This window comes from Myotis daubentonii, chromosome 9, assembly GCF_963259705.1.
Source record: "Myotis daubentonii chromosome 9, mMyoDau2.1, whole genome shotgun sequence".
Taxonomy (NCBI): domain Eukaryota; kingdom Metazoa; phylum Chordata; class Mammalia; order Chiroptera; family Vespertilionidae; genus Myotis; species Myotis daubentonii.
The window spans coordinates 76739834-76757693 of record NC_081848.1 but is presented as its reverse complement, the minus strand read 5'-3'; the positions used below and the strand labels follow the sequence as shown (position 1 = coordinate 76757693).

General features: G+C 38.5%; 1 protein-coding gene across 1 annotated transcript in view; it reads left to right on the top strand.

Annotated features, from left to right (window-relative positions):
• Positions 1-17860, top strand: part of PDHX (pyruvate dehydrogenase complex component X) — a 42875-nt gene that overhangs the window by 14734 nt on the left and 10281 nt on the right. The window contains exons 3-6 of the mRNA XM_059709704.1: positions 5022-5122; positions 11354-11553; positions 11839-11937; positions 13430-13604. Of these exons, the coding sequence (XP_059565687.1) occupies positions 5022-5122; positions 11354-11553; positions 11839-11937; positions 13430-13604 (575 nt within the window). The remainder of the gene's footprint in view (positions 1-5021; positions 5123-11353; positions 11554-11838; positions 11938-13429; positions 13605-17860) is intronic.

Below are 17860 nucleotides of genomic sequence, written 5' to 3'. Positions count from 1 at the left end.
CCAGTGCTTAGTATAATGTCTTGTACATGAATATTTGTTGACTGATCTGTTTGAAATAATAGGGTATGGACTAGGGAGGTAGAATGAGTCTTGGTTTTTGATGGTTATTAATAACACACCTAACATTTTCATGGAATGATGTTGCAAAGTATTATTTGAAAATGTGTGTGAAGAGTTAACCTAACATTTCCAGTTCTGTGATTTTGTTTTTAATATAGCTGCACATTCAAAACTTTTTTGAGAGTCAGAGAGATTATGTAACTTGGTCAAGAGCTTAGACTCAAACGTGTCTGAGTTGGAAGAGTTCCTTGTAACTACTCTGCTTTGCGCTTTTCTAATTACAGTGCGAAATTGTGGGGCAAGGCTGCACTGAGTATATTTGGAATCTTCCTGGCTCATTATTGGATCTCAGAATTTTCTTTTGGCATTTACATTATGTTTGGTTAATTGGTAGATGGAACCTTAGTTTCATGATAAATTAAGAGTACTGTGCTCTTACATAATAATATGCTGTTTTAAATGCGACAGTTTGCTGTATACCTTCTGAGGAAATGAGGATGTGTGAAATTATTGTAATTTTTTTTTCTAAAGTGTTTTAATCTCAAACTCATTATCTGTAAGGTTCTAGCCTGGGGAATTAGGTAGACTATAAAATACTTAAGATGTGTCCTGTTCCTATTGTGAAGATGCCCATAGTCTGCTAGATAGAGGAAAACCTAATTTTTTTAAAAAAAGTAATTAATAGTAGCAACATAACATTTATAATGCAATTTCTGATTCATTGGAAATAAATTACAACTATAAGAATTCAGGAACAGGAACAAAATCATTTAGGTTGATCTATGGCTGAAGTAGAATTTATGGGTGATTCTTAAAGGATATTTAGAATATGGAATAGGTGAGCTCAATTGATAAAACATTTTCTCTTTTTCTAGGTCTCTAGAAGAAGTATTTATTGCTAGGTTGCCTGGTTCAGTTTTTTTCCATGGTTACAGCAGAAACATAAAGGTGTGATCTTTTCCTTTTGAAGTACAGTCTATTTTAACTACTAAAACATCTGTCTTATAAAGAAGTAAGAATGTATAATCTGTTGCTGTAGCTTTCTTTGTATGACATGTAACGAACAGTCTTCTTTTAGCTGATTCCTACTTGCCTGACCATCCTAATATCTCAACCCTTCTCAGGTACTGTTAGGAAGACCCTCCCAAGTTCTCTGTTTTCTTTTGCCTCCAGGACTTTGGGTATGTTGTGCCTTCTGCCTGGATTACTGCCCATTTACTTCATTATCTCCCCCTCATCTTTTCAGGCTCAGATTAGATGTCCTTTACCTTCCAAAAATTGAAATAGATGCCCATTCTGAATATACCCATAGCATTCTGAGTTCACCTAATCTTACTGTAATTTCCAATTAACTTTTCACTAGAAAGTAAATAAGCTTCTTGAGGCCAGAAATCTTAACTCCTCCCCCACCCTTCACTTCTGTATCTTCAGTGCACTAATGCGTTTTCAATAAATATTTGTTCAGTAAAAAAAATCTCTTTGGAGTCAGACCAAGCACCTTTTCTTTTAGGGTGTTCACTAAATATTATCTAACAGATAAGTTTATTTCATCAATACAGTATATATTGGTGGTTCTGAACTATTTTAACTAAGAGGTATTATAACCACCTCTGAAAATTTTGGTGTGCAATGAAGTAGTTTCTGTACAGTGAACTTTCAGGGTATATTTGTTTTCTTAGTATTTTAGATTTATCTTCATGTTCTTCTATTGAGTATGCCTATTAATAATGCTGTACCAACTGTTTTTTGGTGTGTGTGTGAGGGGTGTGTGTTAGGGTTTTGGCTGGTGATATGGGCTGTGAAAGAACTCCCAACTGAGAGAAGAGATAGTAAGAGAGAGGGAGTTGATTTTACTTTCCCCAAAGGGGAAAGGGCCAGTGCATTGTTAATTAGTACAAGGGCAAGAAAACAAAGGGCGGCCTCCTTTTTTAAGCCCTGACTATTGCTAAGCAACAAGGAAGGAAGGATGGAAGGAGAATTTGGGACCTGAAATTGAGCAGATATCAGGGGGGGGCTTGTGGTTTGTTTTATTTGTTCTTCAGGAGGCAGCCCTTACAGATGTCCTAGGGAGGTGTCTTGGCAGTATTTTTCCAAGCCTGTAAAACATGCTTAGAGCAAAAGTTATGAGGCTTTCCAAAGAGGCTTGTTTGAAGTGCAGTGGGAAAGGGAAGTTTGTACTAATTATCCCTGAGTTGTAAAAACAGCAGGGAGGAGGTATTTGCAAGCATGTAGCCTTGAAAGTAGCTTATCTTGTCTTGCTGTTTGGAAAGAGGGGCTGTTTGAATCAGAGGAGCTAACAATCTTTGGGTTTAATTGCCAGATACTTCTCAAAATTGTGGAAAGCCATAACAAAGAAAAAGCAAGCCCCCCCCCCCCCTTTTCCTAATAGGTGATCTGTATGTTACATATTTCTTTTGTTCCTTATTCTTTATTGTTTTTGTTTTAGGTCTGTTATAAGCCACATTTATCATATTTTTTTAAAATTTATTTTGATAACCTCTGCTTTTGGTAGGTAGTTTTAATCAATTTATATTTATTGCTGACACATTTGAACTTATTTCTACCTTTTTGTTTTTATTCTTTTCTGTTTTTCTTGTCACGTGTCTGCCTTCAGTTAGATGTTCGTTTTTATTATTTTCTGTTTCTTCAGCTTTTTGAATTTTGTAGATATTTCTATTTTTCACAGTTTTTGGTGTACACTATTAAGTTTTTAAGGAACATATTTAATTAAATGTTGCCAATAAAGTCTAGAATTATTTGGTATTTTTTCCTCCTATCTTTATCAAATTCTTAGCATGCTTTAATGATCATCTGACCATTCCCTTATTCATCTTATTCCTTTTAAAGTTTTCAGCTTTACACATTTATAAACACTCAGAAATAACCTTTTAAATGATTAATAGTTAACATTTTTATCAACTTCTCTGCTAATTGTTTCTTGTAGCCCATGGGTTGCCTCTGTGTCCACTTTTCTTCTTGATGAACTATAGTTTGTAATAACTCATCAATAGGTGATAAGTTTTCTTAGCCTTTATATGTCTAAAGAATATTTTTTCTTCATTCTTAAATGATGGTTTGGCCACATGTAAAATTCTAGACAGTTATTTTTCCTCAGCTTTTTGAAGATATTTCTCCATTTTCTTCTGACCTCTATAGCAGCTGCTGAGAAGTGTGCTCTCAGTCTGGCATCCCATTGAGGTAATCTGATTTTTTTCCTCTGAAAGCTTTTATTATTGTATTTTTATTGTTGATAGTATGCAATTTCTCTACAGTGTATCTATGTGTATTCATGTTTATACACTCTAATACTTTTTTTTTCTGTTTAAACTTTTATCAAGTTATTACTTGCCAGAAAGCATAAGCTCTGTTCATTTTTACATATACATATATTCAGCTAGAGCAAGATAGAGAATATTTCCAACAAGATGCAAGGCTCCCGTACCCCCTCCCAGTCTATACACCATAGATAGCCATATTCTAAACTCATTCAGGACTCTCATTTTGAGGGTACAAGTCTCTTCATTTCTGAGAAATTCTCAGTAGTTATCTTTTCATATATTGTATTGCTTCTCCACCATTTCCTCCAGTCTCTGCCCTTGGAACTCCATTAAACAAACATTGCAACCTCAATCTATGTCTAATGCCTCTTTTCTATTTTTTATCTTCTTGTCTGCCTATATTAAGTTCCAGGTAGTTCTTATGCTATCTATAATTGACCACCAGCTCACTTCACTATGTTCATCTAGAATAAACCCCATCGATTGTTTCTTTTTATTTCACTGACTATATTTTTCATTTCCAAGATTTCTAATTAGTGTTTTCATTCTACCTGATACTATTTTATTTCTGTACATTATTATTTTTTCTATTTCTTGTTTTTGTGATGGGTCTTTTTTTTTTCTTTTATATCTCTGAACATCCTCAAGATACTTATTTTAAAATCTTTGGTGGGTCTCACTGAATGGATTGCATCTGAAATGAGTTTCTGTTTTTATGGTTTTTCTTTCTTAGCATTAAATTTCTTCATATGTTTTTGAACTTTGTTTTGCAACCTACTTTTGAGTGAAAGGTTTTGTGTTTTAATGTCTTCCTTACCTGTCCCCTACTCTTGCCTTCCTCTATCCAATCAGGGATTTTGCTATTGATATTAGAGATATTAGCAGGTATAGTAGTGGAGCCAGAAGGTGGCTTGGCTCTGTTCCTGGTATTGAGGCAGAGTTTTTGTTCACCCACCTTCCAAGACCCACAGTTCTCCTTAAAGCCACAGTCCTAGTCTGCAGGCGATGATCGCCTCTGTTATCAGCATTCTATTATAATGAGTAGAAGAACCCTGACCCAGTCCTAGCTTTAAGTTGAGAGTCTGATTCGAGTCCCCTGGCTTCATGAGGCCACTTTTAGTTCCCTTTAAGAGCAGCTACTACACTTTACCCCCAATCTGCTTCTAGATCTAGAAACCAGCCAGTCAGGTCCTGCTCAACATTTTTGAGTTTCCCTATTGTTTCTGTTGCACAGAAATGTTTCTTATTTGACCTCATTGTATCTTTGATTATCTCTCTTTTTGCTTAATATGATTTGTACATTTATGCTCTGTAGTGCCAACAGATTTTCTGAATTCAACCTACGATGTTAACCCAGAAGTGCTTTTAATTGTAAAACTTTTCTCTTCATGGATTAATAGTCAAATTATATTATAAAGGAAGGAATATGGGGTCTGGAATTGATTTGTTCAGAGGAGGATGTGCATTCATTGCTATTCACTGTATATTCATATATACTCTTACACACACACATGCAAACACTCATACATACATGATGAGAATTACTTGTAATTCCACACCCTAGAAATAAACACTGAATATTTTGGTATTTATTATTCATGTTTTACAAACATATACACACACCAACTCACATACTAAAATTCATATTTTAAAAAACAAAACAAACCCAGTCTTGTTTTGTAGGTGAAGCTGTGAGTGCTGGAGATGCCTTATGTGAAATAGAGACCGACAAAGCTGTGGTTACCTTAGATGCAAGTGATGATGGCATTTTGGCCAAAATAGTGGTAAGTTTTTATTTTGATTGCTTACAACAGATGAAGATTTCTTAAACGTTAAGTTCCTTGAAATAAAGTTATCTTTTATTTTTACCTCTTTATTTATAGTGTTCTATTTGCTGCATAATTTTAAATTCAGGTGTATAAAATATTTTAGTGGTAAGGTTTAATAATAGCCCGTGATGATCAGACCACAGAGAACTGTCTCAACCTCAACAATAGTACTTGGTGTTTTTGGGTTTGCTAGTGGGGAATGAGAAGCATTCTGGCCTGAGTGCTGAGAGAAGGCTATTTGAGATGGAATTTGAAAACAAAGCAATAGGGTAAAGCTTAGAAATAGCAATTTCGAAGTTTGTAGTTGGTAAAATAAAAAAGAAGGAATGTTTTACTCTTATCTCAGGAGAATGATAAATCCTATCTTTATTGCTCCCTGGGATGCCCAGGACTGCAGGTATATAAAGCTGTCATCTGCTCAGCTCCTTCCTCTAGACAAGACTGTTTAAAATGTCTTGGGAAGTCTTGTCCATAGGTTTCATAGTCACACTCACTGACCATTCTTAACCCATTCTCACAATTTAGACACTTTTATAATTTAAAATACATATTTATATAAAAATATAAAAATGTGGGTATAGAACAGTTATGGCAAACCTTTTGAGCTCGGCGTGTCAGCATTTTGAAAAACCCTAACTTAACTCTGGTGCCATGTCACATATAAAAATGTTTTGACGTTTGCAACCATAGTAAAACAAAGATTTATATTTTTGATATTTTATATATTTAAATGCCATTTAACAAAGAAAAATCAACCAAAAAAATGAGTTTGCATGTCACCTCTGACACGCATGTCATAGGTTCGCCATCACTGGTATAGAATATTTCACATACTTGAATATAATTGAGTTGACAGTCTTTTCTGTTGATACTATATGTTCTGTTCCATGAGCATTTTTATGGAAAATATGCTTGTGGATCCAGCAAGACCAGTCATTTCCTTTAAATCTAAATCTATATCCTATATAATAAAGATATAATATGTAAATGGTTATTACGCTATCACGGATCAGCAGAAGGGTGGGGCAGTGAGCTACAAGCAGGCGGCGGAGAACTACAGGAGGGGGCAGGGCAGCAAGCTATGGTGGGGGGGGGGTGCCAAAGGGAGCTACAGGAGGGTGGGGCAGCGGATGGAGAGCTGTAGGAGGGCGCAGTGAGCTTCTGGCTACCAGCGGTGGCGGAGAGGTACAGGAGGGCACAGAGAGCTATAGGAGTGGGCAGGGCAGCAAGCTATGAGGGGGGGAGCTACAGGAGGGCAGGGCAGCAGGTGAAGAGCTAATGGAGGATGGCAGCGAGCTACTGGTGCACAGATTTGTGCACAAGGCTACTAGTCCTATAAATGAAAGGCTAATATGCAAATAGACCGAATGGCGGAACAACCGAACAACTGGTCGAATGATGTGCACTGGCCACCAGGGGGCATGCATGGAACATGGAGGGTGTTGGCCGTGGTGGGATGGTGGAGCAGGTGAGTGGGGGCACCAGACCAAGGCAGGGCACTGGTCGCTGCCATCAAGATGAGCCTCTGGTGGTTACTGAAAATTCTTTGCTCCCATGCACTGGGGTCCCACCCAGTGCTTGCACCTGCTGCTGGCGCCAGCCCGCTTGCACCCATTGCCAATGCCGGAGCCGCTGCTCACACCCGCTGCCAGCACCCAGCACCGGTCCCAATCACTCGGCACCATCAGCGGGTGAGAACAGTGGTTGCCGGCCTCGATCGCCCCTCAGGGCTTCTCCATCTCCCCCTGCTCCTGAGGGACAATTGGGGCTGGCAGCCAACTCTCACACCCATTGCCAGTTATGGCCCCACTCACACCCACTGCAAGCGCTGGCCACAGGTGCAAGTGGGGCTGGTGCCATTGGTATGTGTGAGTGGCAGTGGCGGGAGTGGGGCTGCCAGCATACAGGATACTGGGGGCAGCGGCAGGAGGGGCCGGGCAGGGGCGTGAAGGATGGGCCGAGATCTGCCTCTGTGCCCATTGCAGCCTCTCGGCCCACAGTTCCTTTCAAGGTGCACAAATTTGTGCACTGGGGCCCTGATATATATATATATGGCTAATATACAAAGTGTTCCCTCGGGAGTTCAACCGGGAGTTCAGTCGCTTGCTATGACATGCACTGATCACCAGGGGGCAGCATGGAACAAAGGGAGGTCCCTCCTGGCAGCAGGAAAGCCCTGATTGGCCTGATTGCCGGCCAGGCCTAGGGACTTTACCCATGCATAAATTTCGTGCACCAGCCTCTAGTTTAAATATATGCAGTTGTTTAATAAAAACATTTCTAAAAGCTTTTCTAAAAGAAAGGATTTGCTGAGCCAAATGCTAGCCAGAAAAAGAGCCAGGTCCTATGGCAGAAAGTCTGAACCACCAGCAGCAGTGCTGGATGTAGACATGGCAGCTGTCCTGGAGTTGAAGGACAAACAGTTTGGGGAAGAAGATATACATTGTTTTGAAAGAATTTGCTTTGGCTGTAGATAAAGGGGTTGGGGGACGGTCAAGAAGAGCTAGTTCTGAGCTAAATACATAGTCCCTAAGGAAGAAGTGTTTGTTCCTGTGGATTGGTTGTGGGTCACAGTCCAGAAAGTTCTAGCATCAGCAAGAAGCGGAGGCACCGGTGTTGGGCTCTTTGGCTATTCTCTTTAAATAATCCCAGACATAGTCACCTTGAAGTTCAGTCAGTTTCAGTGCACACTCAGGAATGTAAGCAGTCTTTTGTTGGTTTTGCCCGGCAGTAACCTCTCCTGTTTCTTCCTTCCACCCTCAGGCCAGTCAGGTTACTTAGCTCATCTCCACTAACCACTGCGCATGCTCCTCAGTACTCACTTAGGAGTTCTGAAGTGTTCTACTTTTAAACAGAAATATATTTAAATAATTGTTAAACTTACTAATTATATTTTAATATCAGAATCAAAACACTGTATTTACTAGAACTTAAGTGTAATGAACTCCCTTACACAGTTTCCCTGTTGGAAATACTGCTGACGTTACTGTGTCTCTTGACTTCACCTACTGTCCTTGGGTACATGGATGAGGGTAGGTGGCTGTTTTGCAGGTGATTTACGTCAGCCTACAGAGATGTCTCTGGTAAAAAGGCCCTAACTGGGGTTCATGTCTTGGGACAGAATTCAGCCTTTGAGTATTGTGGGAAAATAGTTTACCACCTTTGTTTCGTATGTTGCTCTTTACTCTTCAGTTCTTCCAGCCTTATTGATGCTGGGCCTTAAGGCGTGAATTTCCAGCCTCTGCCAAAGGACACTCCTCTGTAGTCCAGTCTTGATCCATGTTGAGTATATTTTTTATTTTAAAAATCAGTAACTTGCCCTAGGTGGTTTTGCTCAGTGGATAGAGCGTTGGCCTGCAGACTGAGGGTCCCAAGTCTGATTCCAGTCAAGGGCACATGCCCCAGTTGTGGGCTCGATTCCCAGTGTGAGGCATGCAGGAGGCAGCTGATCAATGATTCTCTCTCGTCATTGATGTTTCTATCTCTCTGTCTCTCTCCCTTCCTCTCTGAAATCAATAAAAATATATTTTAAAAAATAATAATAAAAAAATCAAAAACTTGAAAATACCAACACCATAGTAGTAATAATCATAACAACAACAACATCTCTTATATTTATGTAGTGGTTACTAGATGTCTGGCACTGTTTTGTATCTTATTTCAAAGTCATTTATTCCTCATGACAACTCTGAGTAGCTACTATTATTATTTCTGTTACAGATGAAGAAAGTCATGGTGAGACAACTTTCTAAGGTCACCTAACTAGCAAGTAGCAGAGCCAGAATGAAAACTGAGGGAGTCCCTAAAAGACTGGAGGGAAGGCTAATACATTAAATGACAGGTTCCAGATCCAGTATTTCAGTATTAACCAGCAGTTTTATCAGGACTAAGTATAAAAATCCTACACTTCATATTAAGAGATCACTGACACAAGAGTAGGAGAGAATTTTATCCAGTAAGCTGGTGCGTGGAAAAAGAACTGGCTGATTGAAGTGTCCTGGAACTCCAAATGCTCTGGTGGAGTGGAGCCCATCCCAGTGCTAGCCCAGAGGGAGCAGTAACAAAGGCCACCTTGTTTGGTTTCTAAGCACTTTGGAAAGACCATTATTTACTCTTTTACCGAGTCTGCACCAATTTTAAACATTTGTCGACTACAACATCAGCACCCTAGTCTACAGGAAGCTAGCACACTTCTAAAAGTTCTCTTATTTCTCAGGGATAAAGAAAGCCAGAGAAATGACTTTAACTTCACTTAGTGATTTCCATGACTTTAAATGGAACTCTAATAGATATTATTTTAACTTCTGTTATATATTCAAGTTGTGTAGTAGCATACACTTGTCCAGTATGTTTGGGTATCATGCTTCATGGTGTCATTTTTTAATGGGGAAAAAAATGTGAGTAGTTAAAAATAAATTTTATTTGATTTTTAGATGTGATAAATGTTGGAATGATACTAAATACTTATTGCCTACTTGTGAAGGTATCCATTGGTAGGGTATGTATGGGAACCATTTATATGATTTATCATAAATAAAACAGATGAGGTGTCAGTTTTAGATTTAATATCATGTCTGATTCAAATGTTAGAAATCTATAGATATTTTTCCAATACAACTTTCCTATTTATTAAAAAATACTTTGCTTTGGAGTGATGTTCTTTGCACTTGAATATTGATCCTATTTCTGGTTCAGTTTTGATAGGAATTATCATCAAGTGGACTTTATATCACTTAGTGCTTTTTTCTATCAAGTTTTAAAGAATATTAGTCATCATTTTACTTTGTGATCCTTAGTTAGCAATTCATAAGCAAATAATTAGGCATTTTTAGAAGACGCAAAAAATAACCTAATAATAATCTTAACTCATCTTTTTGACGTAGTAAGGACAAACGAGCAGTCCAAAGAAGTAAAACTATTTAGTATGTGACAAAGAACTAAAAAAAAAGTGTTCTTGGGTTTCTTAGTATTTTTTCACAGCTTGCAGTTCTTTAAACATTCTTACTGAGTTTTAAATACCCATTTCTTATATATATTTTGCCTTATCAAAGCATTGTTCTGTTTCTTCTCCATCAGTAATTAGTAAATTAGAAAGTGTCCTTACTCCTGGGACTTAAGCCCTATTCTTTTAGGAATAGTGCACATTGCTGATCAGCATAAAAATTAGAATCTCTCAGAAATGTCAGCCTCATTTTAGGAGTTATGCGTTTACTTATAATTACTATGTTAGTGAACATCCTGCAGCCTGTCATTCAGTTATTCATTAAATTACATCTGAAATGAACCTTACTTATAGTAATTGAAAGGGAATAATAGAAAATGTTAAAGGAATGACATTTTCTTCTATTACTGAACTTACAAAATATTGTCATTTGAAGGTTCTCTAGGGACTTTTTAAAAATAAGTAAATAAGAAACTTTTTAAATAAATTAATGCTACTGAAACGTTTAAAATATATTTAGCTCAAGCTTTATCTTCAATCTTACACTTTTAATTGGCATTGTCTGTGGAAATGTGTTTGGTTAGTTGAGACACCACCATGTTTCTGATGTACTTATAAAAAATTCATGCGGTTTTATTTCTCAGGTTTGTAAATAGATATGTAGAAAAAGGTGGGCACTACACTTAACATTAACCAGAGTTGTTAATCAATTCTATCTATACAGTGGGATGTTCTTTTTTTCTAGATTAAGCTTACTGAAAATATTTTTCATTGAATTAATTTTAGTAAAGTAAATAGGACCTATTGGGGGAATTAATCTCTTATGAGTTCTTAGAATTCCCTAAGCCATTATATAGAACTCTGAGAAAGACAAACAGTAGAGATATATAACGACAGTTTTTTGTTTGGGATTTGTACTGATCGAATCAGAAGGAAGATGGTCATAAATATGTCTCATATATATAAAGACTGTCAGAAAAAAGGGAGATTCTAGATTTTCCCTTTATTTCAGGAAATAGCATTAGTAACTGGGAGGGGGAAAGTGGTAAAGGAAGGTATTAGTGGGGGAAGGAAGGAAAAGAAGGTCATGAGTGGGAAGAGGAGGCAGGCTGTCTTGGAAACAGATGTTAGCTCAAATTAACTGATCTTTCTAACTGGCACAGAAACATCCAACAAAGGAATAAGCTTATTCATGAGGTCGTGAGCCTTTCCATCTCTGCAGTTACTTTCTTTTTAAAATATAGGTTGAAGAAGGATCTAAAAATATACGGCTAGGTTCACTAATTGGTTTGCTAGTTGAAGAAGGAGAAGATTGGAAACATGTTGAAATTCCCAAAGATGTAGGTCCTCCAGCAGCCGCTTCACAGCCCTCAGCGCCTCGCCCCACCCCAGGGCCACCGACTCCTGTGCTTCTCAAAAAGGAACACTCACCAGGGACATTGCAGTGAGTATGTTTATTGGAATGAACCATGTGAAAAGTAGAAGCTTTCTCCTTGTGAATGTTTACTCTTTTTAAAATAATATTTTGAAATAGTAACTAATTAAATTTGTGTGAAAATGTGTTGATAGTAATAGAAACAAGATTAGAGCAGATTAACTTACTTGTAACTGTCTATTTTAGCTTTATGTTTTTATTTTTTTTAATTATCAGAAAAACTTGACTTTAGGGTGTATTTGAATCAAATATGCGTATTAATTGATCCCACTAATCTTCATGTTTTCTCCTTAGGCTCCGTTTAAGTCCAGCTGCCCGTAATATTCTGGCAAAACACAAACTGGATGCTAGCCAGGGCACAGCCACTGGCCCTCGGGGGATCTTCACCAAAGAGTATGTGTGTGCTTTTCGTAATAACCAATTTCATTACTTATCATGATCATTATTTTCTCAAAGTATTTAAAGAAGAGCTTATTCAAGCTATGATTTAAAAGAAAGTACACTGTTCCTTTGTGTTTTTAATTGCTTTTGTCTGAATAAAATTGTATGCTATGCAAGGGCTGTTTTCTGAATAATTGCAGCATTACTGAAGAACAGTTCTAATTTGGTAACTAAGTGAGATCCTTGGAAATGGTGATAAATGCAGAAAATTAGAGTTCAGGAGAGTGAAACTGTTGTTTCACGTTTGTATGAAATAAACATGAAATCACATTTAAATTTCTAAAACATGGAAATATACTTTTAAAAACAATATTATTCTTATCTGTTTGGATTTTATTCACTTTTGTATGTATCAAAGTAATTTCCAGATACAGTTGGGTCTCTTTTTAGATTTTCTTTTCTATTTTGTCTATGTCTTTTTAATACTACACTCTTAATTCTTCCAAATGAATTTTAAACAATTCGTCTAGCCCCCTGGCAGGGTTTGGCAGGGGAACCTTGGTGTTTGTATTGGGATTGTGTCACATTTTAAATTAACTTAGAAAGAACTGGCATCTTTATGATGTTGAGTCTTCCAAGAACACTGATATGTCTTTCCATTTGTTTAAATTTTGTCTTTCCCTCATCTATTGAAATTTATTCTAGTGGGGAAGACAAAGATTAGTCAAATAGGCATATAAACCTAATATAAGGCTGCTGTAGTTATATGTGCCACATTTCTATTGGCAGTAACAGTAAAATTTTTAAATTGAGTTAATGTTTTAAAGCAATATGCTTATTTAAAAAATCAAAGGCTTGACATATTTAGTAATTTCACTATATCCTTTTAAAAAACAAAGATACCTTTATTTTACACAGTAATACAATGGCAAGTTTATTACTAGTCTGTTTTTTATCCTAAATGATGTCGGTTAGGTTTATTACATTAGGTTGTGCTGATAGCCTAGTGAGCAAAATTAACAGTGGTGTGATTTTCTGCCATAAACAAGGTAATTAAAAATAAACAGTGATTTAGTAACTATGCTAATGAAAATCATAGGCACAATAAACCATAATTTCTGAGTGTGAAAATTATTTCACAAGTATACAGAATGAGGGTGTGGTTTAATTTATGAATTGCTCATATTCCAAATGATAGCCCCTCTCCCCCCGGGGAGAGAAAAGACTAATTTCCTTTTTTAAAATAACTATCTATTGCCAGTATGTTAGTAAATTTCTAATTCTTTGGTTTTTGAAACTGTACAATTATTGTACTGATTGGACAAATAAGATGAATCAGCAGACAAGATTCATTTGTCTAGATCAAATAATTCCTTTTGCATTATATATTTCTGACATGTATATATTTCTGTATCTTCCTTCCACATCTCCCTTCCATTTTTCTAAAGATTTTATTATAGTTCTTATTGCTCATCATGGTTATCTAATCCCCTCTTTTCTCCAGGGATGCTGTCAAGCTTGTCCAGTTGAAACAGACGGGCAAGATCATGGAATCCAGACCGACCCCAGCCCCTCCTGTAACTCCCACTGCACCTTTGCCCGCACAGGCCCCAGCCCCGCCATCTTATCCCCGGCCCATGGTCCCACCAGTTTCAACTCCTGGACAGCCTAACGTAGCGGTAATGTCATCTAAGGAGATTTTTATTTTTCAGATTTAAGTGGGAAAGAAAATAAGCACCATTACTGTATGTTTACAAGTACTTTTTGCAATCTATTTTAGTAGCAGCTAAAAGCGATAAAGACAAAACTCTTCAAGTGCTTTGTTTTGCAGAGTTCCTATCACAAACCAAATTTATTTGTACAGTTCTGACTTCCAAAAGGAACACCAGAATTATGATTCCATTCAAATTTACTACAAGTTCCACAACTTCAGTACCATGTATACTCTCTGTAATCCCGAAACTTTGCATGTCTTGTTTAGCTAATAATTAGTGGCTGACATTTGCTCCCTTTTGTGGACATGGCTTAATTTTTGACTAAGGAAGTTGGTAGGCTCACTATGACAAACACACAGACTAATCACATTTTCTTCTGAGGTATATGCAGTGTAACAGTCTTTTTGTTTTCAATTTGCTCCATTTTGCCTCTCTCTTCCTTTCCTAGGTTTCATGTCATTTCCTCCCATCAGAAGAAATGCAGAATAACCATGCTTATTTAAAATTGAATGGGCACTTTAAATATTAACAGGTGGACAGAGAGACAAACCTTTGCTACGTTTTCTAATGGAGAGATATATTTAATATAATATTTTAGAAGAATTGAAAATAGTACAACTTTCATAGGACACAGATTTTTTTACTGTACATTAATGACACGACTACATATACAAAAATTTTATGTGTAGTCAAATCTTAATTTCTTTAAAACCTAAGTTATTCAGATTAGAAAGATAAACCTCACTTTCAAATTCTTACAGTCAATAGAGAGCATTTACAGTAGGTCCTCAGGTTACGTCAGAGATCCGTTCCTACCATGCAACATAACACAATTTTCGCCATAAGTCCGAACCCACCTACATAAGCACCTACGTCACTCACATGGAAAACATACACAGCAGTAATGAAGTGAAACAGTAAAAAAAATTTTAAAGAAAGATAACAATTCTGGACCTTGTGGTAAATAAATAATAAAAAACATAAAGCACATATGTACATACATCCAAATGACGGAACTTTTTTTATATATATAAATAAATGGGAGATGGCGACGTAACCAAGAAACGGCATACGTCAAGTCCGACGTAACCCAAGAACTGTTTATTCTGTTTGATCAAGTACTTTGTTAACCTAAAATGTTTAATTCTAGGTTGCGTTGGTGGTATAGTGGTGAGCATAGCTGCCTTATAATGTTTAATTCTGTAAGAGAGCATTTATCAAAAAGGAAATCAGCTGTACTTTCTGCTTCTGTATTATCCTGAAGTGATTGTAACCCAATCCCAGGATGATGTAAAGGACAAGGAAGGAATTAGATGTAATTTAAGTCCCATGCTTTTGTTAGAAGTTCAAGGAACAGAATGGAAAGGCTACAATAAAGTTACAGGAAGATTTTATTGCTCATTCATACTCCACATTTTGAATTTCTAGGATATAAGGTATTCATGTGATTTTAAAAAAAATAACAAGCTGAAATACAAATAATTTGATAGATTATCCAGTATATTGGCTTATCTTTTTCTACTTTATGCCATTTTTAAAATATGTTTTTATTGATTTCAGAGAGGAAGGGAGAGGGAGAGAAAGATAGAAACATCAATGATGAGAGAGAATCATTGATTGGCTGCCTCCTGCACTCCCCCTTCTGGAGATCAAGTCTGTAACCCAGGCATGTGCGCTTGGCTGGAATTGAATCTGGGACCCTTTAGTCTGCAGGCTTATTGTGCTATCTACTGAGCCAAACCAGCTAGGGCTACTTTATGCCGTTTTTATAAATAAAAATTGCTTTTAGTTTTGTTGATTTATTGGCTGCTTTGAGTATTCTTAACACATTAAGCGCCAAGCCTGTTTTGTCTTCCTTTCCGTTTTGCCCACAATATCCGATTTCACTGATGCCGGGGTCCAACCCCAGCAGGTCCAGGGGTCCCCAAAGGTGTGGACGGAGTCGGCGAAGAAGGAATGACACGGGGACAGTGTTCAGTTGATCAGCAACCTAGCCAGGATCTCTAGCCCGGATCTCCAGAGAGGTTCTGCTTCGGATTTCCAGCGAGGTTCTGTAGCCATGTTCCCTCGCTAGGTTCTCCAGCCAGGTTCTGTCCAGGCTCTCCAGTCAGGTTCAGTGTCCAGGTTCCAGTCAGGTTCTCCTGCCAATCTCTGTAGTCAGGTTCAGTCCAGGATCCCTTGCCATGTTCTCCCGCTAGGCTCTGTCTCTAGGCTCCAAGGCCAGTCCCTCTCCAGGATCCTCCGGCATGCTCTCTCCAGCGAAGTTCTTCTGTCTCTAGGCTCCTTGTAGGTTCTGTCTTCTTGATTCTGTTCTAAGTTCTGAGTGTTTCTGTCTTGTTACAACTGTATTTATACCAGTTGAGTCAATCCTATCAATCTCTATTACAAAGGTTAGGGCGTTTCTTATCTCCATTCCAGGGAGAAAAGATTATGTAGTTTAAGCATGATTGTTCGTAGTTAAAGGGATTAATTACCCGCCTGGCACTTAGTTAAGAGGTTTTATTCCCTCCTTCACTTCAGGGGAAAATCCCTACCTGGGGATTCAACCTTTCTCAGAGAGGTGACCTTGGTTAAAACACAGCGCCAAGAAGGTGAGCAAACATATTAAGAACCGTATGCTATATATGCCAGGTCCCTTGAAACAGCAAGGATGGAACGGCTCCCGGCAAATTCCCCCTTTTTTATTTTTTAAAAGCAAGCATAAAAAAGAAAAACCCGAAATGCTCTCTTGTATCCATTTTAAGAGTAGGATTGGCGCTTTCTGCTATTACCTGAGTCCTGATCTATCACCCCAGGGAGAGCTTGCCAATCCTGCACTTTCCCGGGGTGGAAAGGCTGCAGTGGGGTTAAGGATAAGGCTCCTTGGGCCTACCTTCTCCCATGCCTCTACATTTACCTTTCCGGCACCTTTCCTTCCTCAGAAAAGCATGGACGTATTTCTTGTATAAAATGTTCTGTCTGACTGGGAGTAACCTTAATTCCTCTGCTAACAAGCATATATGTTAAAAGATCAATACGGAGTCTTTTTTCTTTAGACTCAGTATGGCACATCTTCTTAATCTAAAGATCAATACAGAGTCTTCTTTCTTTGGACTCAGCATGGCACATCTTCTCAATCTAAGTTCTGTACTATCCACCTTCTTACCCTACTTATCCTCTATAGAGGGGTCTGTAGCACCCTGGTGGAGTCCTATCCGTCCCGAGTGTGGGGTTCTCAATGGGGGGGGGGGGGGCTTACCTAAGGGAATCCTGTTCCAGGGGTTCCCAAAGGTGTGGACGGATTCGGCGAAGACTATCCACCCTCTTCCTACGGTGGAGTCTGATCCGTCCCGAGTGTGGGGGGTTCTCAATGGGGGAGGGGGGCTTACCTAGGGGAATCCTGTTCCAGGGGTTCCCAAAGGTGTGGACGGAGTTGGCGAAGATGGAATGATACGGAGACAGCGTTCAGGTGATCATCATAGCCAGGTTCCTCTAGCCAGGTTCAGTAGCCAGGTTCTAGTCAGGCTCTCTTGCCAACCTCTGCAGTCAGGTTCAGTCCAGGATCCCTTGCCATGTTCTCCCGCTAGGCTCTGTCTCTAGGCTCCGAGGCCAGTCCCTCTCCAGGATCCTCCGGCATGCTCTCTCCAGCAAAGTTCTTCTGTCTCTAGGCTCAGTGTAGGCTCTGTCTTCTTGATTCTGTTCTAAGTTCTGTCTCTTGCTGTCTTGTTACAACTGTATTTATACCAGTTGATTCAATCCTATCAATCTCTATTACAAAGGTTAGGGCATTTCTTATCTCCATTCCAGGGAGAAAAGATTATGTAGTTTAAGCATGATTGTTCGTAGTTAAAGGGATTAATTACCCGCCTGGCACTTAGTTAAGAGGTTTTATTCCCTCCCTAACTTCAGGGGAAAATCCCTACCTGGGGATTCAACCTTTCTCAGAGAGGTGACCTTGGTTAAAACACAGCGCCAAGAAGGTGAGCAAACATATTAAGAACCGTATGCTATATATGCCAGGTCCCTTGAAACAGCAAGGATGGACCGGCTCCCGGCACACTGATACGCTGGCGGCACCAGTGACTGACCGGTCTGGATGGAAAGTATAGTGTCAGTCACTGGTGACTGACATAGTGCTTAATGTGTTAAGAAACTAGAAGCCCAGTGCACAAAATTCATGCATGGGTATGGTACCTAGGCCTGGCCGGCAATCAGGGCTGATCGGGCCTTCTGGCTGCCAG